At 38.4% G+C, this 14,414-nt stretch overlaps 1 protein-coding gene across 1 annotated transcript in view; it reads right to left on the reverse strand.

Moving 5' to 3' along the window:
* Positions 1–12,827, reverse strand: part of LOC144070905 (RNA polymerase II elongation factor ELL) — a 36,937-nt gene extending 24,110 nt beyond the window's left edge. The window contains exons 1-2 of the mRNA XM_077595416.1: positions 12,668–12,827; positions 9,076–9,123 (exon numbers count right to left, since the gene is read on the reverse strand). Coding sequence (XP_077451542.1) covers positions 9,076–9,123; positions 12,668–12,805 — 186 coding nt within the window. The 5' untranslated portion in view covers positions 12,806–12,827. The remainder of the gene's footprint in view (positions 1–9,075; positions 9,124–12,667) is intronic.
* Between the last annotated feature and the right edge of the window lie 1,587 nt (positions 12,828–14,414).

Here is a 14,414-nt window from a genome sequence, read left to right on the forward strand (position 1 = left end):
ATAAGCAAGCTTTGAAAATATTGGACAGAAAGCCAAAACCGCACCACCACTGTCAGAAATTAAACAAAAAAACCACACGCCTGAACTGGAACAATTCTGTTAAATATGCAGAAGCCACCTTAGTTTACAAAATGTTCCAACACATAGCTCCTCCTCAACTACAACATTTTGTACAAAAATACAAAGAAATCAACAAGAGCTGGCTCTAGAGGTGACTGTGTAGTTCCCTTCAAAAAGAGTGCATTCAGACAAAGCACCTTCTTTCTTCGTACCTGGAACTCAATAGCAATTAGCATACGTCAACTCTCGTCTCTGAACCTCTTGGCCAATCATTTCAAAGCATGGCTGTTAGACCAACAAAATTGCCATCACAACGCTGTTTAAAACTGCGCTACTTGAGTGTGTGTGTGTCGTCGTTTATCTTCAACCTACACAAGGGACTAAAGATGGAAATTAGCCCTCGGCTACAATCTTACATATTTAAATGTACGTGTTCATTAACATGAATACATGAATCCCTCAAATATCATGGTTAATGTAGACCAGACATGGCCGCAATATTCAAAAAATCGCAAAATAGGGTCACCCCGTCGTGGATTTTCAGTTTTATGAACTTTAAAAATAATAACAATAATTAATAGCAGAAAAAAAATGCGAAGAAGGGAATTTGCGGTAAGTGAAGTCGCGATAATTGAGGGAATACTGTATAAATAGGTTCATTAATATGTGCTGACACTTGTCAAATAAATCAAACTGAAACTTTAAGCGCTCATACTTTTGTCACTCACCCTAACGACTAAAAATACTATTAAAATACTGATATACTACACTACTAGTGTTGCAACCATACTGCTTCACTTCATATATACGCTGTTTTTTTTTAATTTTTAAATCATAAACATTGGGCATTGTTAATGACATTAATGTGTCAATTTTACAAAACATTGACCTAAACACTCATAAGGTAAAAGTGTATGTTAAGCACGATAACGTATTCAGGTGAAATTGAGCTGTTATTTGTCCATCTGGGGTTGTTTGTAAAACTTTTAATATTTTAGGTTTTGAAAGGCGGGATGGCTATTAATGTATTCTCTCATTTGTGTGTATCATCAACCAAAGTACAGTCGAGTAGTGTTAACACATATTTCATATTGCTGAGGTTTTGATTTGATAGCTTTTTTGTGACAGGATAAAGAAAATAGGAAAAATCAAACGAATAATAAAGCAATTTCAAAAAAGGAACAAAAACAATAGTAAAGACCCCCCCCCCGTCAAAAGTAGGGCAAAGCATAAGCTTGTCGAAACCTCCCCCATTTATATTTCTCATTCAACAATGAGACCGTCATATTACTAGTCCTGTATTTACAAAATAAATAACTACATATATACGTAACTAAAAATGATAAACAACCGCAAGTTTGAATCTCAGCTCAAGCCAGTTTAACTTTCTCCCAAATCCAAAATATGAATTTTAGGCTCATCGAAAACTCATGAATATCAGCGTGAAGGCATGTTTGTTCTGTGATTGGCTGGCTGGCGATCGGCGTCAGTTCCCCCGTGACCCTAACGAGGATAAGCACCATTGAAAACGGATGGCCCGAATGTTGCGGCAACTTTTATAGGTGCTCCGAATAAACAAAGACAGCCTTATCCAAAAATCTAAATGTAATACTATATTGTTTGCCTGCGATTAGTAACGTTAGTAAATAAGTCCTGTTTTTTTTTTTAGACAATAGAATGGGACAAACAGGGGATTTGTTGCCGTTGTCGTTGCCTCCACATTCCTGCATTACAAGTGCATGTTTGGGATTTTCCCAAGTCTGCCCGACGTTTCCGAGTTAATCCGGTTGGAGCAAAAATTTTCCCAGCATTGCACAATCTGTAACCGGTTAGAGGCTTGCTAGATTTTCGCGTGGCCGGCAAAGTATAACCCTGTCGTCCAAGTGGTTCGTGGGATTGTGGGAAATGACAAGGTATCGGACGAGGGAAGCGCTGTTGTTGTCTTTGGGTCGGAGGTTGAAAAATGAAACAAAAACAAGTATGGTGGTTGCTCAGGGATTTCCTAACTGCCACGGAATCACAATTTGTTTACGATTAACCCTTGGTAGGGCGCTAATTTAACTCGTTGGTTGTCGTTGACAGCGTTTGATGGCGGCTCGGACCTCGAAATGGATTGGACGTCGCGGGATGTCAATGGATATGAAAGATGAGCATTCACGGGCAGTTGAATGGATGGAGACGTCTACTATTGTCAATGGCACAAAATAAGGTAATGGTAAATATTCTCTAACTTATTTTTTTTTTATCAAAAAAAGGAAAAATGCTTTGTTTTTTTATTTTGTAATTCAACATTTTTAGATAGAAGCTAAAAGTCCATTTTTTAAAATTAAAATAAATTGTTTTAAGACATTTCTTTATGAAAAACACAGAAGGGAATTAAAAAAAATGTTGTTTTATTCATAAAAATATATCTTTTTTTTTTAATTCACTCAAATTTCATGTAAAATATATAATATGGGGTTAATGAATAGATGGAGACGTCTACCATTGTCAATGGCACAAAATAATGTAATGGTAAATATTCTCTAACTTTGTTTTTTAATCAAAGAAAGGAAAAATGCTTTGTTTTTTATTTTGTAATTCAACATTTTTTGATAGAAGATAAATGTCCATTTTTTAAAATTAAAATACATTGTTTTAAGACATTTTTTTAATGAAAAACACAGAAGGAAATTTAAAAAAATGTTTTATTCATAAAAATATATCAAATGATTTTTTAAAAAAAATCACTCAAATTTCATGTAAAATATATAATATGGGGTTAAAGAATGCACTAAAATTGGTTAAGCAGAAGAATACAACAAATGCGCAAAAATGTTAGATAGAAGATAAAAGTCATTTTTTCATTAAAATAAATCGTTTTAAGACATTTTCTAATAAAAAACAGAAGGGAATTTTAAAAAAAATTGCTATAATATAATTTCACACCTTGCGACCCTTGTGAGGATAACTGGTTCAGAAAATGAATAATGGAATACAATTTTATATATTTAAAATGCCATTTAGCGCCTTAACCCAAAATTTTTGGGATATATTTAAGCATTATAGGCTTATAGTACAAAAATGACAGTAAATATTTTTGGGCATTAACATTTGTTGGCAGCCATTTACATTCCATAAAATAAAAATGCGCAAATTTCAAAATCGGATTCAAATCCGATCTCTTAAAAATGTTTAGATAGAAGATAAAACTCAATTTTTTAAAAATTAAAATATATCTTTTCAAGGCATTTTCTATCAAAAACACAGAATGGAATTTACAATAAAAAATGACAGTAAATCTTTTTGGGCATTAACATTTGCTGCCAGCCATTTGTTCCATAAAATAAAAATGCCCAAAAATGTTGATTGTTTTTGTTGAATCAAACAATTGTTGAACCTCTAATAAGTACTTCATTAGATGCAAGTTGCACAAGTCTCAAATCTGGCATCTGCGTTCTTTCTGTATTTCTTACGTTCTTACAAGTAATAGTTTTTCTCCTCTCACAATTCTTAAGTGACAGCACTTGTGAGAATTAAACACTGTCCCAGTCACCCTGGCGTCGTTCAAAAGACCAAAAAAAAAAAACCTCGTAGAAACTTTGGGCCACAATAATGACAGACGGGCTGTCTAAAATAAAGTTGTTTTTTTGGCCGCGGGATCCCTTCAAGCTAGCTTCCAAAACACAGCAAGTGGAAAGAGAGAAGAACGAGAAAGAGCAAGGCTTAACACATCTGGAAGAATGGATCGGCGTGTGCCCTTTCAGGAACACGTGCGAGTGCGACAACTCTCCCTCTCGTCGGCCGCCTCCCAAAAAAACGCAATTCCTACAATTGTTATTCCGATTAGCTTCAAGCCGGAAAAAAAGGGGGGAGGAGGGTGAGAATAAAATGACAAGTGCACGCTGGCAAAAGACTCATTTGCCGTGTGCAGCAAAGCAAAGCGACGCGGCAGTAAGGGGGGGGGGGGTCTTACCAGTCGAGGCCCCCGATGGTGAAATGGCATGATAATCAAGAGGGTGGGGTTGTCGGCGATTGTCGGGAAAATGGATTTTATCTTCATCTTTGTAGGGCATTCATTTTGTTTTGTTTTTTTAAAAGTCAATCGTTATTTTGACCATGCTAAACATGCAAAATTCGTATAGAATTGGATTGACTTGATTTCAAACATGAAAACTCCCTGATTTATATTATTTGGAAATGATGGGAATTTAAAAAAAATGTATAACTGACACTTTGTGTGAGGAAAAGACAAACGCACTGTTTGGTACCGAGGATAAAGTTTACGGTTAGCCGGTGAGCGTAACGCCTCTGGTGAACGTTAAAAAATAAAAGCACTGTTCAACAAACGCAGATGTCTGACATAGTTTAGATTACATGTGTCAAAGTGGCGGCCCGGGGGCCAAATCTGGCCCGCCGCATCATTTTGTGTGGCCCGGGAAAGTCAATGATGAGTGCCGACTTTCTGTTTTAGGATCAAATTAAAATGAAGAGTAGAGATGTATATTAAATTTTCAGATTTACCCCCTTTTAAATCAATAATTGTAATTTTTTAATCCATTTTTCTGTGTTTTTAGTTCAAAAATCGTTTTGTAAAATCTAAAAATATATTTAAAATAAACATTGTTTTAGATCTATAAAAAATGGAATATACAGAGCTTTTAATCCAGTTCTTTTAATCCATTTATTTAAAAAAAATAATCAAAATATTATCTCTAAAATGGTCCGGCCCACGTGAAATCAAGTTGACGTTAAAGCGGCCCGCGAACCAACCCGAGTCTGACACCCCTGGTTTAGATGATATGCTAGAATAAATAAATAGGCTTCAAATTTGCTATCTTTGTAAGCCAAGATGACATGCTGGTGCCATTTTGGATCAAGCGAGCACTTTTTGATGGCTTCTAAGTTGCAGAGAACCAAAATGGCGGTGGCTTTTTCACCTATTTCATATTATACATTCTACATACGTTTTATTTAAGAGTAAACATTTATTGCATTTAAATGGGTGGTTTATTAGGCTAATCGTGGTTGAATTGCTTTTTTTTTGGACAACAATATTGAATGTCGGCAATAATTTAGGAAACTATACATCGCCCAATCAAATTTGATATTGTGAAAAGATTGGCTGAGAAGTTCCCGACATTTTCCTCGCCACGGCGTGTCACGCTTCCTCGGAAAACCAGAGGAATTCTTCCGATGGCTTTTTTTGGCATCAAACCAGGATTCTGTGGTTTCAGGGGCCCAAATTTCAGAGGTTTTAGGGCGGCCTCCTTCTCGCCATTGTAGCATTGGAACCGGAACAATAACAACATCTCCGTTTCGGGATGAAAGGGGCGCTCGCTGGCGGATCGATGGCGGGGAAAATCAACGTGATGCAATTAGAACGAAATGAAAGTCAAAACGGCGCAAGAGCTCCGCCTTTGAAAGGAAATTGTGGACTTTGAAATGATCGCGGGGGATTAAGGAATATATTCCGAGCGGCCCCGCGTTCCCATGGCGAGGAATTTCACATCCCCGTGCTGCTTCGCTCTTCCCACAAGCAGGCGTGCCAGTTTCGCGGCGTGACTTCTCGTATTTAGCCTCGTCACCAGTTTTTCCTCAAAGACCGGCGAGCGGCAAATGTCAGTCCCGCGGACGGCGGATAAAAAAAAAAGGAAATTAAAACTCTTGGACGTCCAAACTATTTGGATTGGCGGCGATCAAGTTCACTTTTTGGGCCAAAAATATAGATCAAGGTGGCCCACCAACCAAAGTTTGACACCCCTGCTTTTGATGACATATTTTGAGTTTTTAGTCTGAGTTTCGAGAACTCAAAAAAAATACAGTATTTTCACGACTATACAGCGCATCGTATTTTTAGCCGCAGTGTCAGTAACGAGTGCTATTTCTGTATTTTAAACACACAAAGGACGCACCGTTTTTATAGACGCAGCCAGGCATGGCAAAACATACACCAGCTTAAACATGCACGCTACACCCACACGCTAAAAACACGTTTTTAAAAAGGCAACAAAAGCAAAACTGAGTTCGGTTGTACTTTATTTAGCCATTTTACAATGTACTCACGTCATCATCACCCACAAATCCATCAAAGTCCTCATTTTCTGTGTCCGAATTGAACAATTGTGCACGAGTTATCGAAAACGCTGAGTTTTATACGTTCGTCCAGGCGGCCACAATCCATTCGCAAATAGTAGCTAGCTAGTAGCTAGCGTAACTATTCCATGCTTCGTAAAGCTGTGTTGATGTCGATGTATACAGGCCACAATCCATTGGGTGTATTGACAAAAGAACTACTACATATCCCAGCAGTCACTGCGCAGTACTTTTTCTACGGGGGAAATAGTAGAGTCGGGGGCTGCTTGCTCTAGTTGTGAGAGCTGTAGAGGATGGTGTACCCTATCGACTGATTTATTTTATTTTATCGTGATAACAATTGTAGTATTAGTCCATATATAAAGCGCACTGGATTATAAAGCGCCTTGTCTATTTTGGAGGAAATGTAAGACTTTTATGTGCGCCTTATAGTCGTGAAAATACGGTACTTATTAGAGGTTCAAGAATTTTTGATTCAACAAAAATAATCGACATTTTTGGGCATTTTTATTTTATGGAATGTAAATGGCTGCCAACAAATGTTAATGCCCCAAAATATTTACTGTCATTTTTCTACTATAAGCCTAGAATGGATAAATATACACCAAAAATATGTGGTTAAGGCGCTAGATGGCATTTTGAATATATAAAATTTTATTCCATTATTCATTTTCTGAACCAGTTATCCTCACAAGGGTCACGGGTGTGAAATAATATTTATAGCAATAACGTTTTTTTTTTTTAATTCCCTTCTGTTTTTCATTAAAAAATGTCTTAAAACGATTTATTTTAATGAAAAAAATTAAGTTTTATCTTCTATCTAAATTTTTTGAAGAGATCGGATTCAAATCCAATTTTAAATTTGCGCATTTGTTGTATTCTTCTGCTTAACCGGTTTTAGTGCATTCATTAACCCCATATTATATATTTTACATGAAATTTGAGTGATTTTTTTATTTTATTTTTTTCTACGGGGAAAATAGTAAAGTCGGGGGCTGCTTGCCGTAGAGCAGTAGAGGATGGTGTACCCTATCGACTGATTTACTTTATTTTATCGTGATAACAATTTTAGTATTGGTCCATATATAAAGCGCACTGGATTATAAGGCGCCCTGTCTAGTTTGGAGAAAATTTAAGACTTTTATGTGCGCCTTATAGTCGTGAAAATACGGTATATTGATAGTGCAGAAAAGCCTTCAACACGCAGACAAGAGATACAGGATCTGCTCTGGGTCCGTCATACGCCAGCTCGCCGACAACCTCCCCCAACGCACGGCTTAATCCCGCCTCCCCCGCCAATGGGCGCAGCTCCCTCATTAATGCCCAGCTCGAGGAGAGGAGTCTCGTACTTGAATTCCTCAAAGCAATTTGAATATGTAATGCGGCCGTTGCGATAGAATCGCCAAATCCTCTTAAATGATTCAAGCGCACTTCAAATGCGCTCGCCCGACATGGCGGCGTGGACAAAGTCAAACGCGCCGCGTCTCGGGGCACTTTTATTAAGGCCATATTTCTTGGCAGGGACGAATTCCGTCGCTCGCCAGTCGGAAGTTACGACGTAGCGGCTCTTGGGGGTTAACCCCCCCCGCAACCCCCCCATTTCCCAAACAAAGCCTCCCCAGTCGCAGGCCTGACCCAGTAACCTGGCGAGCAGCCCGGGGGTGTAGCGTACCCCATCTTTGGGTTTCCCGTACCCCCGCGTTAGCTCACGCGCTCTATTTGTGTACACGGCAAAGTCACTTTCGCCCGGGCAATCGGCTCTCGCCGGGATTAAGGGGACTTCTTTTAGACCCCCACAACGGGGAAGTAAAAGCTGACCTAACTTTCTTCGAGGCCGCTTCACTGGGATATTTGTCCCGGGGCTCGGCCATAAACTCTGTTTAACACTTTAGCGGCGACCAAGGAGTCACATAAATATATACTGTTAATAAATATAATACTGTTAAGAATGCAGATGCCACCTTAGTTTACAAAATCTTCCTTCACATAGCTCCTCCCCCACTGCAAGATTTTGTACCCAAAAAAATCCAACACATCAACAATGGCCGGCTCTAGAGGTGAATGTGTAGTTCCCTTCAAAAAGAGTGCTAAATTAGCCAAAGCACTTTCCCTCTTCATACCTGGAACTCAAAAGCAATTAGCATACGTGAACTTCCGTCTCTGAACCTCTTGGCCAATCACCTTAAAGCCTGGCTGTTAGACCAACAACATTGCCATTACAATGCTGTCTAAAACTGTCTGCTACTTGTGTGTTTGTATCTGTATGTGTCATTGTTTATCTTCAACCCACACAAGTGACGAAAGATGGAAATTAGCCCTGGGCTAGAATCTTACATATTTACATATATATATGTTCATTAACATGAATATGTTCATTAATATGTGCTGTCCCTTGATAGATAAATCAAACTCAAACACATGTGAGGGCTCTTCCAAGGCTTGGGGCTAGCACGAGCGCTCCACGGCTAACCCAAGCAACGCGTCAATTCGGTCTCGGACACGTTAGCATACCTGTCAACCTCTGCCGATAACTGCCCTTATAAATGATTATGATTCCCCTTACAAACCCCCCAAAAACCTTACAAACACCGTACGACCGAGTCGTACGGTGTTTGTAAGGTTTTTTGGCGGTTTGTAAGGGGAATCATAATCATTTATAAGGGCAGTTATCGGCAGAGGTTGACAGGTATGCGTTAGAAAAGACGTTAGTGTTAAATCTGACTTTAAAGTCTTTAAAGTTGTGGAATGTAATCAGAAATGCAAAGGAGATCTTGTTTTTGATAAGTGACCAAGTGAAGAGTGACTTTCTTGTACTTAACATGATCATGATGCTTCTTACACTTGTCTCATTTTTTGTTACTGTACTAGTAAGATGAGGACATTCTAAAGCAAGTGATGAGCATTTTTAAGTGGGTTTACAGTGGGTGTGAAAGGACTTACCCCTTGGCTTCCCTTGAAGCAAATGGATGTCTGATTGGGTAGCGATGCCTAAAAGAGATGAATCACAAATGACTCAATCCATCCAGTAGACTCAAAAGTCACTCAACCAGTCAAACAAAACAAATGCATTTCAAAAGGATTGTACTTTAATGCAAAAACAAAAGTCAAATGTGCAGGAAATCCTCGATGTTTTGTAGGTCCTTTTATCTGCCAGACCAACCAAATTAGCTCTAAAAATGAAAATGTTTTTGATTTCATTTTACGATTTTTTTTTTTTACAACACTCAAATTAGGGAAAGAAATCAACCACCTTCTTAATATTGTAACTACTATTTAATAAGTAGGCTGTCATTGACGGTGATAGAGAATCGCTGATAATGGCAATGAAAGAGTTAACATTTTATAGACTTTTTGGTCAATTGAAAAAGACATTAAAATATGGCGTATTCTTAAGTGGGCATCACATTTTGTGTCATGAAGTTTCAATTATGATTTTTTTAAAGTCAGTAATCATTTGAAGATGTTTGTATGTTTGAATAAAAAAAGATTTTCATAAACTAACCCAATTTTAATTAAAAATAGAAAATTAGGGCTGAACGATTGTAGGGGGAAAATTGATTATCGCAATATATATATATATATAAGTATATAAATATATATATATATATAAATATAAATATATATATATATAAATAAATATATATACATATATATATATTTTATTTTTTTAAATGGAGCTGTCTATCCATATTTAACTCTGTTTTTGGGAACATTTTGGTTGACTCACCATGACCACATTGTATTCATATAATACCGATTTAAGCCACGCTAAGGGGTTTCATCTGTGATTGATGAAGATTGCTGTATAATTAAAAGGATCCAAGATGTTTTTTCATGACACAAAACAAAAAGTTAAAAAAAAAATACAAAAAAAAAAGAAGAAGAAAAAGTCCTTTGCTGGGACTATTGTTCATGTTGTTCAAAGGAAATATCGTGCAGCCCTAATTAAAATAAATCATAACAGAATTCTGGTCATGGCCCTTAAATGTCATTAACTCATTGCCTGCCGTTTGCAACAATGGCCGTCCAATTCATAACAGTTTTTTGAGGACCGTGGAACAAATGAAAGAATTTACATATAAAGTACTGCTCTACTTACAAAAAAAATCCAAGTTACAAAACCAATTAATTTTGCATGTAGCTTTACCACTGTATTTGAAAACAAACTGACTAAATCTCCAGTTATTTTTTTTTGTTTTTTAAAGTGACCAAACACAGATTTTCCTCTTTTTCATTCACATTTCTCCAACATGGAATTCCTATTGTTGACACGATCCCTAAAAGCTCTCCAAAACCTGCAATTTTAATGAGAATCCCAAATCTCCAAAGAGCAAACTCTCCCGACGCACGAGATCTTTGAGCATGATGCCCCGCCCCTTCTCACAACCCCTCCAATTCTGGCAATCACGATCCATGATGAGTAAACCTTCCTCCGCGGCGAACGCCAAAAAAAACGCGACCACGATCGCCACGAAAGCAGCGGCCTCCCGACTCGCCTCGGACGTCTCCGTCCGGACTTAATCTCGCGCGGAATGTGTGATTAATCAGCGGCGCACAAAACTTTGCTCGTGTCACTTTGCCGGCGGGTGGGAAGGACGGCACGCTGATTTCTCCACTAAATGATTAAGCGAATAAGGGCCACGACGGATCCCGCAGGACACTAAACCTCCTTCTGAAACCAATTATATTCCATTTAAAAGCCCTCCAATTTTTTTTTTTCGACGTGAGCCCCGTAATATTCCCCCCTTGCCCTTATGCTGATTAAGAAATATTATTAAAAAACATGTAAAAATGCCTTTGAGGCTTAACGGGACGACACTATTATCTGTGAAGTACAGCTGCGTCGGTGATTGACAGGGCTTTTAATTTATTATTAATGGTTTGGGGAAAATATCCTCCCTGTTGTGGAGCATTGTTCTGATCTTCTCCAACGCCGTTTCAGCGCCATATTGCGCGGAATAATAATCACGGGCCCAGAAGACAGTGTTAATTGTAAAAAAAAAAAAAAAAAAAAAAAAAAAGGTTTTATGAAGGTTTGCCCCAAGGGAGATGAAACTTCTTCTTGAAAGGCCCGTGTAAATATCTAGTAAGTGATTGATTCCTTTAAATAATTCAGAAAATTGTACATTAATGTCCTCTGAAATCTTAAGATAGTCAACACGATGAAAGTCTTAGCCACTAGCTAGCTCGCAAGCTAACTGTGGTGTTATATCTTTCAATAGGAATTTAAATACAACTGTTTTTTTTTTTTGTAAATTGCATGTATTTTAAGTGTAAGCTAGCTAACTGCATAGTATTATCGCACTCAAGCGCAATTGCTTCAGAGAGCAACTGATGTTTAAAGAGGCACTCGAGGGGTTAACGGATGTCGTATTGCCAATAAGTCCTTATTTCCACCAAAAATCAGGTCAACTGAAATGATGAAAAGCAGTTTAATGCGAGATGTCCATATGTTGCTACTTGAGCCATTTGTGTCGATTGTTTTCAGCACAATTGGCATCTTTTCAAATGTATATACACACATTTGGGTATTTTTCCGCACAAACATCCACGTATTCTTTATTTTTAACCCAATCATTGCTTATTTGCAAGTTCTGTTTGGAGATTTTTTAGCCATCACACTTGCAAGAACCTGAACTACTAATACAGATTTTTTTTTCTATTCACGGACAGGTTATTGTATATTGTATGTATATTGCAAAACACCTTTAAAAATAGATTTTGTTATGGGCTAGTTGGTATAGTTAGATCACACTTTGAAACTAGTTATACTTGAGTTTCATTTCGTATTCCAGTTTTTTTTTAAATATTTTCCTGTAAATCAATATTGTCCTCATTTGTCTCTTGAGTATTTATAGACAAAATCATGTTAACTATTGACACGAGAATTCACGAGTCAGGAGGGTCATTCTGCTGGTGGGAATGACTGATTTCTTATCTTTAGTGCCACTGACGGCGTTACACGTCCAAACTATTTTAAATGGGAGGACGGGCTCGATTGAACGTCTAGCGACGTCAATGGCAGTAAATGAGTTAAAATAGTTTGACAACTTTTGACGAACGGATACGTTTACGTGAAATGGGAAAACAGCAGGATATGATCAACAAGCTGTTGTCATATGGCAACTTTTTGAGGGTAGCGGAACGGCTGGGTGGGGGGGGGGGATTATTCTTTGGTAAACAAGCAATTCGAACGGCTTTTCTTATTGAGAAAAAGCAAAATGTTCTATAGGCTTACGTGGAATATTGGACGAAATCCCTTCAATCGTCAAAGTCTATTCCGAGTGCCGTGAAAGCAGCCAAGCTCGTGTTTATTTAGCAGGGAAAACAACAACACGTTTTCTCGACACTCTTTTTTCCGAAAGCATTTAAACGCCTCTCATTTGAACTTTCCTCCCCTTTTATTCTCATAGTAAATGTAGCACATCCCCGTTGGAATTGTACACTTATTGCTCTTTGCGAAGCGATTTTATAAGCGAAAAGAACAGAAGAGGGTTTAAAAAAAACATTATAAATCGAATAATTATCTTACCTTCAAGTTCTGGTATGTTTCGAGGGTCCGGATGGCGGTGTCGGTAAGTTTGACGTGGTAAAGAGTTCGATTTGGACTGTTTTTGTTGATTTTTCCGCAGGAGAGACCGTAACGACGCTCCTGTCTCAGTGCTGCCATTTCTACAACTGAGCACCATCAGCGACATCCTGGCGGTGGCGTGACGTCACGGCGCGGGGGCGGGGCCAGCCCCACACACACGTAGGTGAGGAACACACGCACATGCGCACGCCTTAGCTCATTGGCTGCCATTGACGACAATAGACGTCCAGTTCATTTGAAGGTCAGGTTAGGATGGCAGTGAATGAACTGCCATCCCTCCTCTTCAGATGAATTGGACGTCTGCTAGTGGTAAACTCAATTCACAGTATCATCAATGGCGGGGAAAGAGTAAAATATAGTTTTTTTGTGTTTTACTTTGGTTTTTCAGTGAGAGTGCCATTTTCATGTTGAGCATGTTTGGTCTTTAAGTTCTATTTTGGTCTCCCTTGCGGCAATCTGGTTTTGTGCGTGTTGCCGTGCACGTGTGTGCACGTGTGTTTGTAAACAGCAGCACTCACATGCTAAGTCACATGCAGGAACAGGACGAAAGCGGTTGTAAACTGGAATTCTTGCATTATTCAAGCTCCCCCACACAAATAGATAAATGTCAAAAAAATCAAGATTGAAAAAAACTGAAATAAAGGATTACCAGAAATCGAGTTTGGTAGGTCATAAATTGGCCTTCGACCGCAAAAATTATTATTATTATTTTTTTTTACCAGATCCAGAAAATACATTTTAGTTACTGGTTTGTGCATCTGAATTTTGGCCCTTTCCTGTCTTATTTGGAATATAATTTAAACAAAAACAGATGATTTGGACACTTTTTTTCAAAACGCCATGTTTTGTCGCCGTCTTTTGGTCGCCGGTCTTTTGGTCGCCCCGACCGCGACAACGGGCGACCAAAAGACCGGCAACCAAAAAAACGACGACCAAAAGACCGGCGACAAAACAAGGTAAAACAACACGGTCTACGCATCAATAAAAGCCAACAATGGCCATGAGCAGTTCCACTGAGCCGACGTGTGAGTGAGTGTAGAAGAGTTTGTATGTACATGCGTTGTCCCTTTAAGAAGCTACGTCAGTTCAGTCAGGGTCTTAACAAGTTCTCCAACAAAAAACAATAAAAGTCCGGGAAATGTGGACCTTTTCTTTAGCCTAATAATTACTAGGGCATTAAGTATGACTAAATAGTCATTCGCAGTTTGTATTTAGGGAATTTGAGCAACGATTTAAATGGTAATTATCACTTACCTTCCGGGCGACCAAAAGACCGGCAACCAAAAGATCGGCGACCAATCGACCGTGTACCTGCAAAACGGTGCGGCTACGTCAGTGTTTTGGAACTATGAACCTACTTTATATGACAACATTCTCCTTTTTTCTAAACGAGTGTGAAAGCGAGTACTGTTACGAGTGCAGAGCCTGACATTTTGAACAAACTCTCTTTTGTTATTTAATTTTTTTTCACGCTAACGCCTAATGCTGGATCATTTCCTGAACCGGCGCAAATATGACTTCACTTTAAAGTCCCAGAACGTTTTCTTCTCACTCAAACCCAGATGATGAAAGGAGCCCGGTCGTCACCAGCGCGTCGTCCGTAATCTATAATCTCTTCGTTTTTTATAGGTTTTTTTCCCAAAAAAGTCGTGTTGAAGATCCTGAAATTAGTTTCTGTTCCCTGACA

The sequence above is a fragment of the Stigmatopora argus genome, chromosome 3, assembly GCF_051989625.1.
Source record: "Stigmatopora argus isolate UIUO_Sarg chromosome 3, RoL_Sarg_1.0, whole genome shotgun sequence".
Lineage (NCBI taxonomy): Eukaryota > Metazoa > Chordata > Actinopteri > Syngnathiformes > Syngnathidae > Stigmatopora > Stigmatopora argus.